Below are 14,567 nucleotides of genomic sequence, written 5' to 3'. Positions count from 1 at the left end.
TCAGGGGGTATGACAGTCACACTGTGCCCTGACCTTATAGGAGCCACCTGTTGCAAATGCCACATCAACATGTCTGACAGCAGAAACGAAAGGTTGCCTGGAGAGGATCATGGGTAGGGCCTCATGCGATGAACACCCTGCCTTTCCCTGGCAAACGTCGGCAGCTTAGGCGTTTCCCTGACGGCACGCGGCGGCACAGATGATCCGCTGGATCAGAAACAAGTACAGCACTTCCAGCAACCAATCCCAAACAGCACGGCCCGAGTGGATTTCTTTTATTGCCGTATTTGCAGACTAAGCTGCATAAATAAATCCTCTGTTTCTGTCAGCAGCGGCATGTTCTGCTCATGACCCAGACGTTGCAACAGTTCAACACACTTATTCTGGAAATCTTCGAAACAAAACAAATCCAGACATCACTTTTCAGTTGGGATTGGTCCTTTTATTGGCAGTCAGTGATTGGCATGAGACAAGTACACACTGGCTACAAGTTTGACGTTGACACACGAAACATAAACTACGAACCAAGTGGACAGTGCTCTCCATCATCCAAATGGAACATTCGACATGAAAGGTGTACGCTCTGAGTGTACTTGACATTTACTGAACTATTTCCCGTTTTTCTGTGTAATCCCTTCAGCCGTTTACCTTTTTTGTTCACTGCTCAAGCTTACAGGAGGAGATCATTGTCTTCAGTTTCATAATTAGAGTCATTATTATAATTACACAGTCGGACACAAGACGAAACACCAAAACAACAACACAAATAATTACAGCAGTAATCAGACATTTTACTGTTACAAACACATATAACCCACACACTTAAACATTTATTATATATCTGGGTGATGCAGGTATGTTGTTTGTCAATGATCCTTCCGACAATCATGAGCCATATGGTCATCATTTCACCTTGAAGAGGTATGCGTTCAGCTTCAGCTTTGTAAATATCTCTAGTTATGAATGTACACAAAGTATATGCTATGGAGAAACGAAAATCCCCCCCAAAAAAAGAGTCCCCTTAAAGTGCTTTCAGTCAGTCTAACTTAATCATTATGTGCTACTGTAGACAGACTGTAACCAAGATAACAGTCATGGCTGTGTCGCATAACAAACACAGGGCCGCTGAAGTACGCTATCAACAAATGGAAATGACAACATGTTTGTAGAGACAAACGGCAGTAGGACGGGCAGCACTGCTCGGTGGCCCATATTAACACTTGGCTGTGGTGTTATAAATGCACTGAAACACTGTGGTGATGACTACAACAGCTCAATAATTACAAAGAGGTGAATATCAAAAAACAATCAGTGACAGCAACCCATTGTTGAGTCCTACCTGTTGTCTTCTAAGATTGCTTTGTTCACCAAAAGTGCACAAAAATAGCCCGTGGAAACACAAGAGAACCATGGTTTGTGTCCTCATTTACATCTACACAAGGGCTGCGTGGGTATTCACAAGTGGACATTTGGAAAGGGGGGGAAAACGCAAAAAGTCTTGACATAGCAGTTTTGCTGGGGTCACGTGACGGGTCGTCGGCTGTATAGTCTGTTGAACTTGTGTCATAGCTTTTGTTGAGAGATTAACAGAGAACACACAATGTGGAGCTAGGCCCTGCCTGCCAGAGATAGTCTCAGTCCTGGTAGAGAACCCAGAGGGACCCTCTGTTTCCAAACTAACTCGAGTTCCACTTCAGCCACCGCCGGGATGCTACGCCTCCATCACACCAACTGATCTAAATCTCCTTCGGATTGGCTCCTCAGCTGCCACTATCAGAGAGAGAGAGTGATAGAGGGGGGAAATAGAGAGGAGAGAGAGAGAGAGAGAGAGAGAGAGAGAGAGAGAGAACACCGCTTCATTAACTCTTCCAGCCCCCCTCCAATGAAACCGCACCTTGTTCCCAAGAGCACCATCTACCAACACAGTAAGTCCGCCGTCGTCGCTTCACTTTCGTCTTGTGTGGGTTAACTCAGAGATGGTTAGGAATAGCCTGGTAGCTGTGTTGGGACGAGACAATGTGGGCACTGGTCTCCCTTGTGCCTCAAAGGGTGACTGGGCTCGTGGTGTGAGGGCGAAGGAGGTAACGGAGTGCTGTGGGACGACGTTTCAACCACAGTTGAAAGAGCCTCAGAGTGAGAATACCCCATCACCTCTCACAGTAGTGAAGGGTGAAGTCTTTGGAGAGCTGCTTTTCCCCTAAACTCCACGGCTCCAGTTCAAATTTGTTCCCCATCTCATCCTCGTTATCCTCCGCCTCTTCTTCCTCCTCCTCTTCCTCCTCATAGAGGCTGGGCTCCTCGATGGAAGTCTCCAGGTGGTAGCAGTAGGGTTGACCCTCTGTGTACTCGTAGATAGTTGGTAAGCTGCTCTTCAGGCTACAGCGGCGACGCAACGCGACCAGCAGCGGCTGAGGCATTGTAAAAATATCCACGTTGTTGCCCAGGTCGATCCAGGCCAGGCTGGAGAACATCTTGGGGTCTTTGAGCATCTCTGTGAGGTCTTTGAGTACAGCCAGGGTGAGGCGGTTACCGTTCAGAGCCAGGGTGCTGAGTTTGGGCAACGATGCGAGAAGGGGCAGGAGAATCTTCAGGTTCTCGTCCTGGAGTTCAGTGAAGCTGATGTCCACGGCCACCACGCTGTCTCTGTTGTTTTGGAGGTAGAAGGCAACTTGACGGACATCGCGGGTGGACAGGGCGACGCCTGATAGGTCGACCGAGTCACTGCACAGCTTTTTCTGTAGGGTTGTCTTGAGACTGTTGAGGACAATGAAGAGAAAGAGAGTGAGATTACTTCGATGACTCTTTGACAATACATAAACCAGTTAAAGTTGTTGCTGTGAGGTGAAAGGATGTGATTTGGGAACAAGGCCCTGGTTTTATGTAATGTGTCCTGTGCTGTATAAAGGAGGGGGTGACTGGGCCGGCACGGAGCGGAAGGCTGACACAGAGACTCCAGCATGGGGATTTACTAGTGTAAACAGAGGAGCCAAAACATCCGAACGAGCCAGCAGCTTGAGCTTAAAGGACAGAGCTCCCTACAGCACAGGGCCACAACAGTTTGGTACTTAACAGATAAACTATAATGTGATTTAGGAAAATATGAAACTTGAATAGAAGCTACTTGGCCACTATATTTATCAGATCTGAAAGGAAGGAGATTATTCTTTTGGAAATGCTCTGTTGAGATGATGTTATTATCTCCACCGAAGAAGTCATGGTTTCTTCTATGCTTCTTTTTAGTGACCAAGATGTCAACAATTTGTTGACATGTTGTTTACATTTGGTGAAAAGTCAGGCAAAGGAACAAGTTAGTTTGTGTGTGGATCTGAAGTAGTGCAGAAACAGGAATTATTTTCATAACATTGCCACTTTAAATACAGGCATTTTTTAACATTTCTGCCATTTTCTTTTAAGGAAGGGCAATCTGCACTTCCTTGATTGCCGGTAACACATTGTTATCAGGTTACAAAACACAGTAATGCTTCACTAATGCATGATGTATCATGCATTCTTGTTGCTCCCCATTAATAAATGATTCCGTCACTATGACTTCATGCGTTAGTTAATAGATGATCAAGTAAGGATTATAACTTTTAACAAATAGTTACTTCATACATTCATTTATAGCCTATGCCACCAAATGAGCTGGAATGATGTTACATAACACAAACACAATTTTTATCAGCTTTTACGAAAGCAATGGGAGTGCGAGTTTTTGAAAATTGTGTTATCATAATTGTTGTTTTTGCAAGAAGGGTAGTGTAGCAAAGAAGACAATGGTGCACTGAAACCAAACCATGTTTACATCTGTCCACCAGTTTGATATAAACAGTTTCAAATACAGTATCTTTGAGAAAAGGTATTGTTCTGCTGTCAGAGAGGATGATGCCCTTTTCTATGTAACTGGATTCCAGCCAATTTGGTGGCATACAACTGAATATATGACATAACTGTGATTTAACATTAACATCATTAACTGACGATCCATTAGTGTTAGTGGATCACATAAAGACATTGTGACTTCATTGATTTTTAGTTTCATCATCATGACTCAAGCAAACATTGTTTTTCAATGCCGATTAAACATTTAGAACCACTTTCCATTATTAAAATAACACATTTTGAGCAGAGGTCTTCAACAGGGGGTCTGCGAAATTTTTGGTTTATTAGACAATTAAAAAAAAAAAAATAATAATTTTTTTTTCTCTAAACATCAATCTGTCCATTATTTTAATAGTTCAGTATTGTATGAAAGATAACAGGTATCTTTATGCATGGCAGTGACACTAATAGGCCATCATTCATTTTTCGTTTCCACATTTATGTTTAAAATGAAAACATCAGTTTGAAAAGCTTGTGTGCATGATTATCATGCAATTGACAGACAACGTTGATATTGGCACTGGTATCAGCTGACAAGGTATGTTTATAAATGGCAGCGGCACGGCCTCCCTACTCACTGTACCTTGCACACGTTTAAAATAAAAACATGAATATATGAACCTGTGTATTATTTGAATAGCTTAGTATTGAATGCACAATAAAGAGGTATACACGGTACTAGGCCCATTTAATATAAAACACAATTTTATACAATATATATAGTCGGGGGTCCCTGCTCCATCTCTCTATCAGTTTGGGGGTCCTTGGCCTGAAAAACGTTGAAGACCCCTGATTTAGAGGATTGTTTAACCGGGCTGCTTTCTAGTTTTATATGAACGTTTTTTTGTGTGTGACGCAGAATATTGAGGTGATTCATAAAGTGAATGACATGTCATTGAAGGAAACTGTATCAAATATGTGAGTAGAGAGTGATATGTGCAGGACATCTGTGTGTTTTGGTGCATGAACTCATAGCACAAGGCTTTGTAAACCTTAAAGCCCTTCGAGGATATTGTGTAACACAAGCAGGATTTGAGGATGAACGTGAACACAAGTGATACTCTGACACTTTTCTGCAGCGTTAGCTATTGCTCTACGTTGCAGCTGAAAATATTTTTGCATTATTTACACACGGTGATGGCCTTTTGTTTCCAAAAGGGCAAGGGATGTGGTGTGTTTAACTTGAGCTGTTACTGAAGTGGCCCGTAACACTGATTCGGTGTCAGAGTGAATTATAACATCCTCCGGCGCCCAGTGACTTACTGTGACATCCACTGCAGTACCTGTCACTTGTCATGCTTTACAGTGTTTTTTGGGCCCGTTGAAAGTGGATGTAGCCTGAGCAGCACTGAGTGCTTCATTTTAGAAGCAGGTGATGGCTTGAAGAGCACAAACGTCATGCTTTAGGGCATTTGTATTCATTGTAAAACACAAAAAAAGGAGTGTTAAAACCCACTCATGAAGCAAGGCTAAAATGTAGTTTAATCAGCTGTTGAGTACAAAATCTATGAGACATTTATCAAGACTGCTCTATCTTTATCAAAATCTTGTGAAGCACAGCCCCCCCCCCTCTCTATTGTCTGGCCTTTTATATGACAGAACCCTCATCTTCTCCAGAGGCACAGAAGTCCTAATGACTGTGGCCTGGCACTGGCTCCCTTCCAGGTGTGAATAGGTTTTGATCACACAACTTCTTCCTTTGTCAGACAGGCTCATCCTTTTGAGCTCAGAAAAAAATGGATGTCTAAGTCGTCCTCTCCGGAAGCCTCTTTTATCCTTCCTCCAGATTAATCCGACACCAGAAATCACCGATAACGTCTAGCGGCCATCTTTTTTGCCGTCTTCAGATCCGCAAGAACGCTGGCATCAGGTTTCAGTTTATATGACAGAACTAGTTTATAGGTAAGCGATAAAAACTGATTAAAAAGGAAATATGGGTGTATTAAGAAAAATCACATTTAATATATGTTGCTATTGTAGATGCTCTAAGCAGCACGCAGAGAGAAATAATCCCTCCGTGCACCAAATGAACTGCTGAATTTAAGCCAGTAATAAAACAAATGACAACATGTTAGTAATAGTGGATGCTAGTAAATCTATTCGCAAAAAACATGAAGTCTTAAAGAATATCCATCCATAATCCATTAAGTAGTCAATTAATGTGATGTGTAAAGCGCGACGTGTGGCTCATCAGTCTGTGTGTGTCATTGATTTAATATAACGAGGCAGCATTTGAATTCAGTTGGCGTGAATGGAATCGCTCTAATTATTTATTAACATAAATATTCATAACTGGAGTGTTATCTGAAGCTAATTGAGATTTAGGGAAATGCTATTTGGAAAAATAAGATCAGAATGTTAAATGTTAAAATGCACGTGTTGAACAGTTGGTGGGTGGCAACATCCCGTTTTATTTCATCTTTGAAATAAATCATTTCCAGGACTTTATTTGCATCTTGCTTTCCCTCGCAGGCTTTTATTGCCTTGTCTTTTTGTTTTCTGCAGAGTCATTTTACGGTTTGCTCTATTATTCGTATTAGCCCTCTGATGGCTGAAGCTAAACTGTGCAGGAGAGACACGAGATGAGTAGTCTAATCACATCTGCTCCCTGACATTTATATTTGTAATTCATTTGACGAGGCATTATATACGCAAGACTATAGAGGAGTGTGCTGCAGTGGCACACAGACACACTCACACTACTGCATTGTCCTTCAAGGTGCAGGAACCTCACAGCTCACAGTCCATATCAACAAAGGCAGTTCCTGCACATAATTATCCGCCCCATATCTTTTTGTTTGATCGATGTTTTGGTCACAACCCGAGGAACTGGGCTGACCACTTTGTCCTTTCTGCATCTTATTCTGTATTTTCCTGAAGCTGTATCACTCAGTAAAATTACTAATGGGCCCTGGAGTAAGCTTTAACATGCCTATTATGCTACAATGCACAACATCATGTTTATTGGTAAATTTGAGAACAGGTGATGTGGAAACTAAAAAGGCAGCGGCAACTGAAGGGTAGTTTTGGTTATTTAGTTTCTGAGCGTTTAGATAACAAAGGAACCAAGTAATTACGAGGTCAGAAAAGGCTGATTGAACAGGAAGAAAGAGAAAAATGGTTACAAAAGTGTTGCTGATTTTTATATGCTCACATGAAATTACCCCAAGGGAGTGAGCGCCTCGCCAGCGTTTCTGGGTCACTGCTTCCATCAAAGCTTATTGACAAGCTCTCTCATTTAATGTGGAAAAAAAAGAAAACATTTAGAGCAAAACCCAAATAAACTAGTTAGATAGATTAACAGGATTAGTGAGATTCAGACATTAATTCAGTATGGCATTTCAGTTAGAAATGTGTGTGCAGTCTGCAGAACGGCCGGTGTTCAGTGCTAATGCTGGATCATGAAGGGATGAACAATCCGGTGGCATTAAAATGGACTGAGCCGTTTCTGTTTCCTCTGAGAACAGAGAAATCTCTCAGAGGTGGGATTTTTGCATTTTTGCACCGATGAGGGCAGTTTGCCTGCAACTGAACAAAGATGGAAGTTAAAGGGAGACAAAATCCACCCTACAACAATATTTTTTATGCTTTTCTTCTAAATGTGGACATTTAAATCCCTATTTGATGAAGGAAGAATTCAATATTTTGGGAAATACGCTTAATCACCTTTGTTTGCAGAGAATTAGACGAGAAGATTGATACCACTTTCATGTCTGTGTGCTAAGTATGAATCTACAGTCAGGAGACAGTTAGCTTAGCTTAGCACAAAGACTGGATACGAGGGGAAACAGCAGCCTGGCCCTGTCTGACAGTAGAATACAAATTAAAACCAGATATTTGTCTTATTTAGTGAGCTTTAGAGGTGCTGGTAGGCAGAATTTGTTACCTTCCGACAGAGCCAGGATAGCTGTTTCCCTTAATTTCCAGTATGTATGCTAAGCTAAGCTAATCGTCTGTAGGCTGCAGCTTCATATTTACTGTACAGATGAGTCATTTATCTTTTCTAGCTTTGGACAAGAAAGCAAATAAGTGTATTTCCAAAAAAGTCAAACTTTTTCTAAAACAAACAATCTCTGAACATTTCCAACCCTACGAGCCCACACTGCAATACAATACACTACAACCTGAGCTGAACTCTTTCATAACGATAAATGGAAAACTAACTGGGTAAAAAAACTAACCAGGTATTTCGAAGCTGTCAGAGCTCACAGCATCTTCTTTAGGCTATTAATATTCTGTTTTAGGGTGGATTTCTGTTTTAATGATTCATGTTGCTCCTGCTGTCTCAGCCAGTGTCAGACTGTGTCTCTCTCTCTCTCTCTCTGCAGGTTTACGAAGCGAAAAAAAAAAAAAAAAAAAGCCCCTTCAGCTAGGAATTTAGCAATCGTATGTATCTGCACATTTTTAGAGACGCCATCAGTGTCAGTTAAATCCAGTCTTTCCTCTTCTGGGCTGAATTAAACGTCCATGAGCACAACAAAGCCCTGCGTGTACAGCTCCGCATAATGTCCTCCTGACAGATCCCTGCAATTATGTCTTTGCTGTCCTCTGATACTGCGTGTTGATACCTCAGACTGAGACATAATGAACCTGTCTCATCTCATTGTGTTCCCATTGTCTCCTTCTCTATCCTCAGATTGTTTTCACCTTCAGAAAATGATTGCATTGTATATGGCGTCTAGTCGGCCGCAGAATAAGCAATTACACGAGAAAGTATTATGATAGCCTGTTTATGAATAGCATTACTAACCAACACCTGAGTCGGTACACAGGCTAATTCCAGTCTTTCATCAAGACGAGTATAATTACATTATAACACAACCCTCCCAGCTTTTCTTCAGCAAACAGATGGACAGATTTGTTGCTACGCCACTTTTTAATAGCGAGAGAGGCCAGTGGCAATGTACATCCACAGGACGGACCTTATAAGCACTTGAAAAAGAAAGATGACTGACAGCTGTGGTTACCATGGTGTTCCCACCAGGTCAGCCTGTGGCCAGCTCCGTCCTAGTTCAATGACAGCTACAAAGATGGAAATCTCTACAGTTCGACATGGAGCTGAGCTCTGCTGACTGTTGTGCGTAGCTGCAGATTTATTACAGACTGGATGTCTGGACAGATGGGCTTACCAGGCCTGGGATTTCCGTCTGGACATGCTCTGCCTCAGCCACTTTGAGTGCGGGGTCAGGTGGTAGATCAGCTGTCGGCAAATCTTATCAGAAGACTTTCTGGTGTCTGCATCCTGTAGAACAGTGCAGAAAGATAATAAAAATGGTATGCAGAACAAAGAGACTAACAGTAGTGACACAGCAGCTTTCAAAATGAGATTTCGTGCTTGTGTGTTCAAGACTAAACATATTTGCTATTCATTATTTCACACTTTCTGGCCTTTAAGTTTCCCCAATTTTCCAAAACGTACCCACCTGTAACCGTAAGATCTTTCACACGAACAGAACGGTTTGTTATTATTTGTGTCGCCTTGAGCTACTACTGAACAAAACACAATTTACCTGCCTTGTTGGAGCAAGAAAATCGAATCACATGCAGTGTGCATCGGTGGGGGGGGGGGGATTTAACACAGCGACTGGTAAACACTGGTAATGTCAGTTCATTAGCCATGTTGTGGTTGCTGGTGGCCATTGGGTACATCAAAAATAATGAAGTATTCACCGTTGATTCTTGAGACATACTGAGCAATTAATTTATTTTTGTGCACAAAACACAGCCTTATTATTTAATGTTCTATTTGATTTCTTATCACTTGGGTATAAGTTAACCCAGTTCCCTCCCCTTCAGGTGTCCCCCATGGGACCTTATTTTCAGAAAAATATGTAAAATGTTTGTATTGTGCCATAAATTACAAATATGATGTTTGTCAATTTAAAAGATAATTTTGACAGTCAAGATCCATTTAGTTTTGTGTGAAACGCTCAGTAAACTACATCTCTCTCCTCGCACAATGTACGTCACCAACACCAACAGGGCCGTTACCTTGGCTGGCTAGCTAGCCAAGGTAAAAAGTGACATTCCCGACTTTCAAAATGATCTTTTACATTTTAAAACATTCTGTGTGTAATTCATGGCACGATTCAAAGGGGATCCAAAAATTGTAACATGCATCATTTTCCCAAAATAACGCACTATGGTGGTCCACAGGAAGGGGCGGGACTTTTCCTCACTATTCAGATTTAGCCCCCCCCCATCTGAGTATCTCCCCTTGAGAACAACCTTTGCAAAGGTGCACCAATAGTATCTTCCTAGCCAGTCAGAGCAGACTGGGCATTTTCGATTGGGGGACTTAAAACCCCAAAATACAAGTATGAATCTGAAAATTACTTTGACATGTCCCGTTTAAGTCTCAAGACATACTTCAATAAATTTAACAAAGTGCATAGAACAAAATGGCAGAAGGAAAATAAGAGAAACATAATTATCTCGGATTAACATTAAATAGATGTTCCTATTTCTAGCTGTTCATAAGTAGGCCAAAATGTGTCAGAAGGATTTATTTTCACCATCCGCCGGTAGAAATGCAAGTCGATAACATCCTCTGATTGGATTTTCATTGATCTTACTTAACAAAAGGAAACCATCAGGGGAGTATTCTTAGGAGAAAGCTTTGTTTTGCAGAATACCAATTTCAAGCTGGATCTCTGTGGATACTCTGCAAGTGTTACGCAAAGGAAGAACCAAGTAGACTGACCTTCTTAGGACACTGCATCTCTCGAGCCAGGCCGAGCAGCAGCTCGTGAGAGATCGGGTCCACCAGGTTGAGGAAGGCAGCGTTTTTGTATAAGATGTCATTGAGCGAGGTGCCTTCCAAACCAAGATCCTACCAAAGCAGACAACATGAGATGAATCACAATCACAGCAAGGTGAAAACATAAGAAACACCCTGCAATAATTATAATCAGGCATCTAAAAGTGTGACTTTGGACCTGAGGAAAAAAATGCATTAGCGATGGAAATAGGGCCCTGCTGTGTCACGGGCAATGTGACTCGAGATGGAAAGATAAAAGTGTTTTGTTTTAAATATTCATTAAAGGAGAGCTTTTTCATCTACAGTAGGAATGTGAGCTCTTGGGGGAATCACATGGAACACTGCGTTTTGGCACAACACCATGGCATCACTCCACACATATCTTAAAATGCCACGGCCCCAACTGTTTGCAAGGTTTTTTGTGAGGTCATTTTTCCATACTTTAAGGAATATGCAAGCTAAACTATAAGATGACACTGTTGTACTATCCCTGATCTTTCCATATCCTCCTTGGAAATCTCAAAAATGCCTTTAATCCCCTGGCTGAATGTTGTTTTCAAAACACATGTATCTCTCTAACCACAATTCTTGTATAATTCCTTTTACCTAACAGAAATATGTCAGTGGGAGTACATGTGGTTGAAACGTTTGTGCAGCACATGAATGCATCGGCAAAGAGGTCAGAACTGACAGCCGTCATTGCAGCTTACTCACAAATATGACAAATCCAAAAGGATCTTCTGTAAAAAAAAAAAAAAAAAAAGCAACAAATCAAACCAACTGAAAAAAAAGCAGATTTGTGATGACCTGTCGAGTGTGGTGAGACAAGCAACAGTTCAGCTGTGTGAACCGAACTGTAATCCGCCTTCATCAACATGTCCTTCCCCAAGGTCCCAATGAGGCAAACTATGACAAGCACATGTACAGCCCATGCATCTTTAATGAGAGAGTCAAGCCTTTGAGACAGGCACGTGCAGCCTGCACACACCTGCATCCAGACGCACGCACATTCTTTTCTCGCGAACACAATCAGCATTGATTGTAATAGACAGTTTGAATCTCTCAGATATCTGTCTGCAATGCTGCGAGTAAAGATAAAGTAAGGCTTATTAAATAAAAAGGAAGCTCATTTAGAAGGAGCGAGCCCATGTCCCCTGTGACGTAGCTGTCATGGAGCCGAGGCCAGCCAGTTTATCTCCTCGGCTTGATTAAGGAGGTTCTACTCTCTCCTGTGTCAAGGCTTCAGGGTAATTAAAACAGGATTGGCCGACAGCTAAAAGACAGAGGGGGCCTGAGGACAAGCAAAACAAATGAGGCTCGCTGTCACATCTTCGATGCACCTACATATTTCTACACGGGTCGGATGCTACATATCCCACAGCCGGTGAAGAGAAGGCTATGAAAACAAACCTCTGATTAAGATCCAACATCCTTTACTCAGCATAGTGGAGCTGGACATTGTGAAACATATTCAACAACATTACCTGCTTAAAAGTACTGTCACGGTCAAGTGAAGATATACTGCTAGAGCTCTTTAAAACAACTGTGGTTTTGGCAGTGGGTTTTACAGATTGTCCTCAGCCAAAAAGCAAAAAACACGAGTAATCCTTCAGTGAAAATCACCTAACATCACAAGGGTTTCACAGGACTCTAGCACGTGACACTATCAAGGCGATGACGGCAGTCTATATTTATTATTTCTGTGACCTTTTTATAGGCCTAGAGTTAATAAAAGCTTTAGGAGAAGAAGAATATTTAGTTTGGTGGAACACAGGACTCCAGCGCTTCCATTGTTGCTGCTGGAGCACAGGCCATTGCCGAGAGAAAAATAGATAGAGAGACAGAGACAGAGACAGAGAGAGAGAGAGAGAGAGAGAGAGAGAGAGAGAGAGAGAGAGAGAGAGAGAGAGAGAGATATTTGTAGTGGAGAGGGATGGAGGGGGCAGGTCTCTCTAATGGGAACGTTAGAACAGCCTAAGGAGAGGTGAGACTCTGGCCATAATAGATATATTATATATATATATCATATCAAGATCCCATCCACAGGCAATGACATTTGGGATAACGCAATGGCCGTTTGTTGGTTGGCCATGTCCTAATTCAGAGGCAGGTCATCCCGTCAAATCAAATGACAACATGGAGCATGTTTACTCTCGGTGAGAGTGAACAATGTGGTGAGTCACAAACCGTCTGCCACTGAAACAGCGTGTCACAGGTGCAACGCTCTGGCAGTGGCCTACTTTCTATAAAAACAAATGCTTCTGGAAGTGGCAGAACCAGCGAGGCCATGCATGCGGAGTCACCTCGAGGGGGAAACGAGGGGCGAGGAGGGCTGGGGTGCAGAGCAGAGCCCGCAGGAGGGGATTAAAGCACCTGTGGAACTATAAGACTTAAGGCATGCAGCACAAAACAAAGTGCAATCACACACATGAACATCTGCTTGTTCTCATCTGTTGCTTTGAGGATGTATGGCTGCTGGCTTAAGGAAGTAGGCTCCAGTATGTAAATAGGTCTGACTTCCCTGAGGCCGAGCTGTGTGCAGTTTCATCTTCCTTACCTTCCTCAGTAGTTTGAGCACGTCGGTTGCCTGCTCCATCCTGCGGTCACGGAGCAGCTTCTGTATCTCTTTGATCCACGTCACTCGCCTGATGTACGGGCTGTGGTTGGTCCTCCGCAGCATCCCAGGCAGTTTGTCTGATTTCAGCATCATCGCAAACAGAAAGTCCCCGCCGCCTCGGCTGCCCCTGACGTCGCTCTCTCCGGAGCCATCTAGAAGCTTGCGTCGCTTTTTGGAGAAATTCTCATTGTCCAGGCTGCTCTGCCTGCTCAGTCTGGAGCCCATTGTGTTGTTTTTCTACAGATGCAGGCGGCGTTTGTGTTGCAGCTCAGACAATATTACCAAGAGGAACCCATGATCAGACCTAGTTTTTGTTAGATGCTCCTCAGTGGCGGAGGGCAGAAATACAGCGCCGTGTTGTCTGGCGCTGCGTGGCTGCGTTGATCCGGTGCAGAACCTCGACAGTCTAATTTATCACGACTCTCTCGTGCACCCGGCACACATTGCTATTTTGATTTATTTTTTTCCCCACCGCGGGCTACGTGCGCTTGGCTCGGATGATGAGGACGCTCCGGCTGCTTCATCCGCTGGCTGTCTCTGCTTTACGCTGCTGTTTAGATTTGAGCAACGTGGAGCGTCCGACCAATCAGATGCCCGCTACGCATCTCTCTTCCAATGCTTGAAATTACACTCTGTTACGATCAGCTACAAGGGAGGATAAAAACAAATAATAAAAAAAAAAAAAGATGTCAGTGTTGTTATATCTTAGACAACCATGTGACAAATGCACAATCAGATAAATCATGCTGAAGTCCTCCAGATGACTAGAAATTAAGACACTAAAGTTGCAGCTTGTTCCTTATTTACCCAGATGCCCAATAATATGTGGTTTGTCATTGGCCCAGTACAAATATCAACTTGTTTTTGGCAAACCTGTTGTCCCTTAGCCATTGCACAAGCTGTCAAATCCTGTTTGCACTTGTCAACTCCACTAAGCCACTGTCATTATTTGAACTACGTCCATGTCCCAGAGTGTGTTTCTGTCATGTGAATTATCTTGGTCCTTGGACCCTAAAGGGTAATTTGTGGGAGAACTTAATATGCATCCTGCTGTAGGTCCCATCATTGTGGATTGAAGGACTTTGATCCTGGTTTGACCTTATTTTCTGATATGACGTGTGTACAGTTATTGAGTGGAGCAGGGGGGGGGGGGGGGGGGGGTTGATGCTCTCTTCTTAAGCTTTCCCCTGCACCACTGTATCCTCCCTGGACCCTGCCTGCTGTATATTTTCGTATAGGTTGTAATTATGATTGTCTGGCACCATTAATGTCATGAATCACCACCATACTATGAATTAGTTTTGTCAG

General features: G+C 42.7%; 1 protein-coding gene across 1 annotated transcript; it reads right to left on the bottom strand.

The window, feature by feature from the left end:
- Nucleotides 1–426: 426 nt before the first annotated feature.
- lrrc75ba (leucine rich repeat containing 75Ba) lies at nt 427–14,208 on the bottom strand. Its single transcript, XM_076104611.1, has 4 exons — nt 13,200–14,208; nt 10,586–10,714; nt 9,012–9,124; nt 427–2,754 (listed from the first exon to the last, which is right to left on the bottom strand). The coding sequence occupies exons 1-4, from the start codon at nt 13,482–13,484 to the stop codon at nt 2,148–2,150; spliced, it is 1,134 nt and encodes a 377-aa protein (XP_075960726.1). The 5' UTR covers nt 13,485–14,208; the 3' UTR covers nt 427–2,147.
- Between the last annotated feature and the right edge of the window lie 359 nt (nt 14,209–14,567).

Source organism: Anarhichas minor, unplaced genomic scaffold (genome assembly GCF_050575085.1).
Source record: "Anarhichas minor isolate MPS153535 unplaced genomic scaffold, ASM5057508v1 ptg000030l, whole genome shotgun sequence".
Classification (NCBI taxonomy): Eukaryota; Metazoa; Chordata; class Actinopteri; order Perciformes; family Anarhichadidae; genus Anarhichas; species Anarhichas minor.
Note: the sequence above shows the minus strand (reverse complement) of the source record. Positions and strands in the feature narration are given on the sequence as shown.

Coding starts and splice junctions, on each gene's coding strand:
- lrrc75ba (XM_076104611.1), bottom strand. CDS start 13,484: ATGGGCTCCAGACTGAGCAGGCAGAGCAGCCTGGACAATGAGAATTTC. Junction 10,715..13,199: donor TGCTCAAACTACTGAGGAAG/GTAAGGAAGATG, acceptor CTGCTTTGGTAG/GATCTTGGTTTGGAAGGCAC. Junction 2,755..9,011: donor AGACGGAAATCCCAGGCCTG/GTAAGCCCATCT, acceptor TGTCCTCAACAG/TCTCAAGACAACCCTACAGA.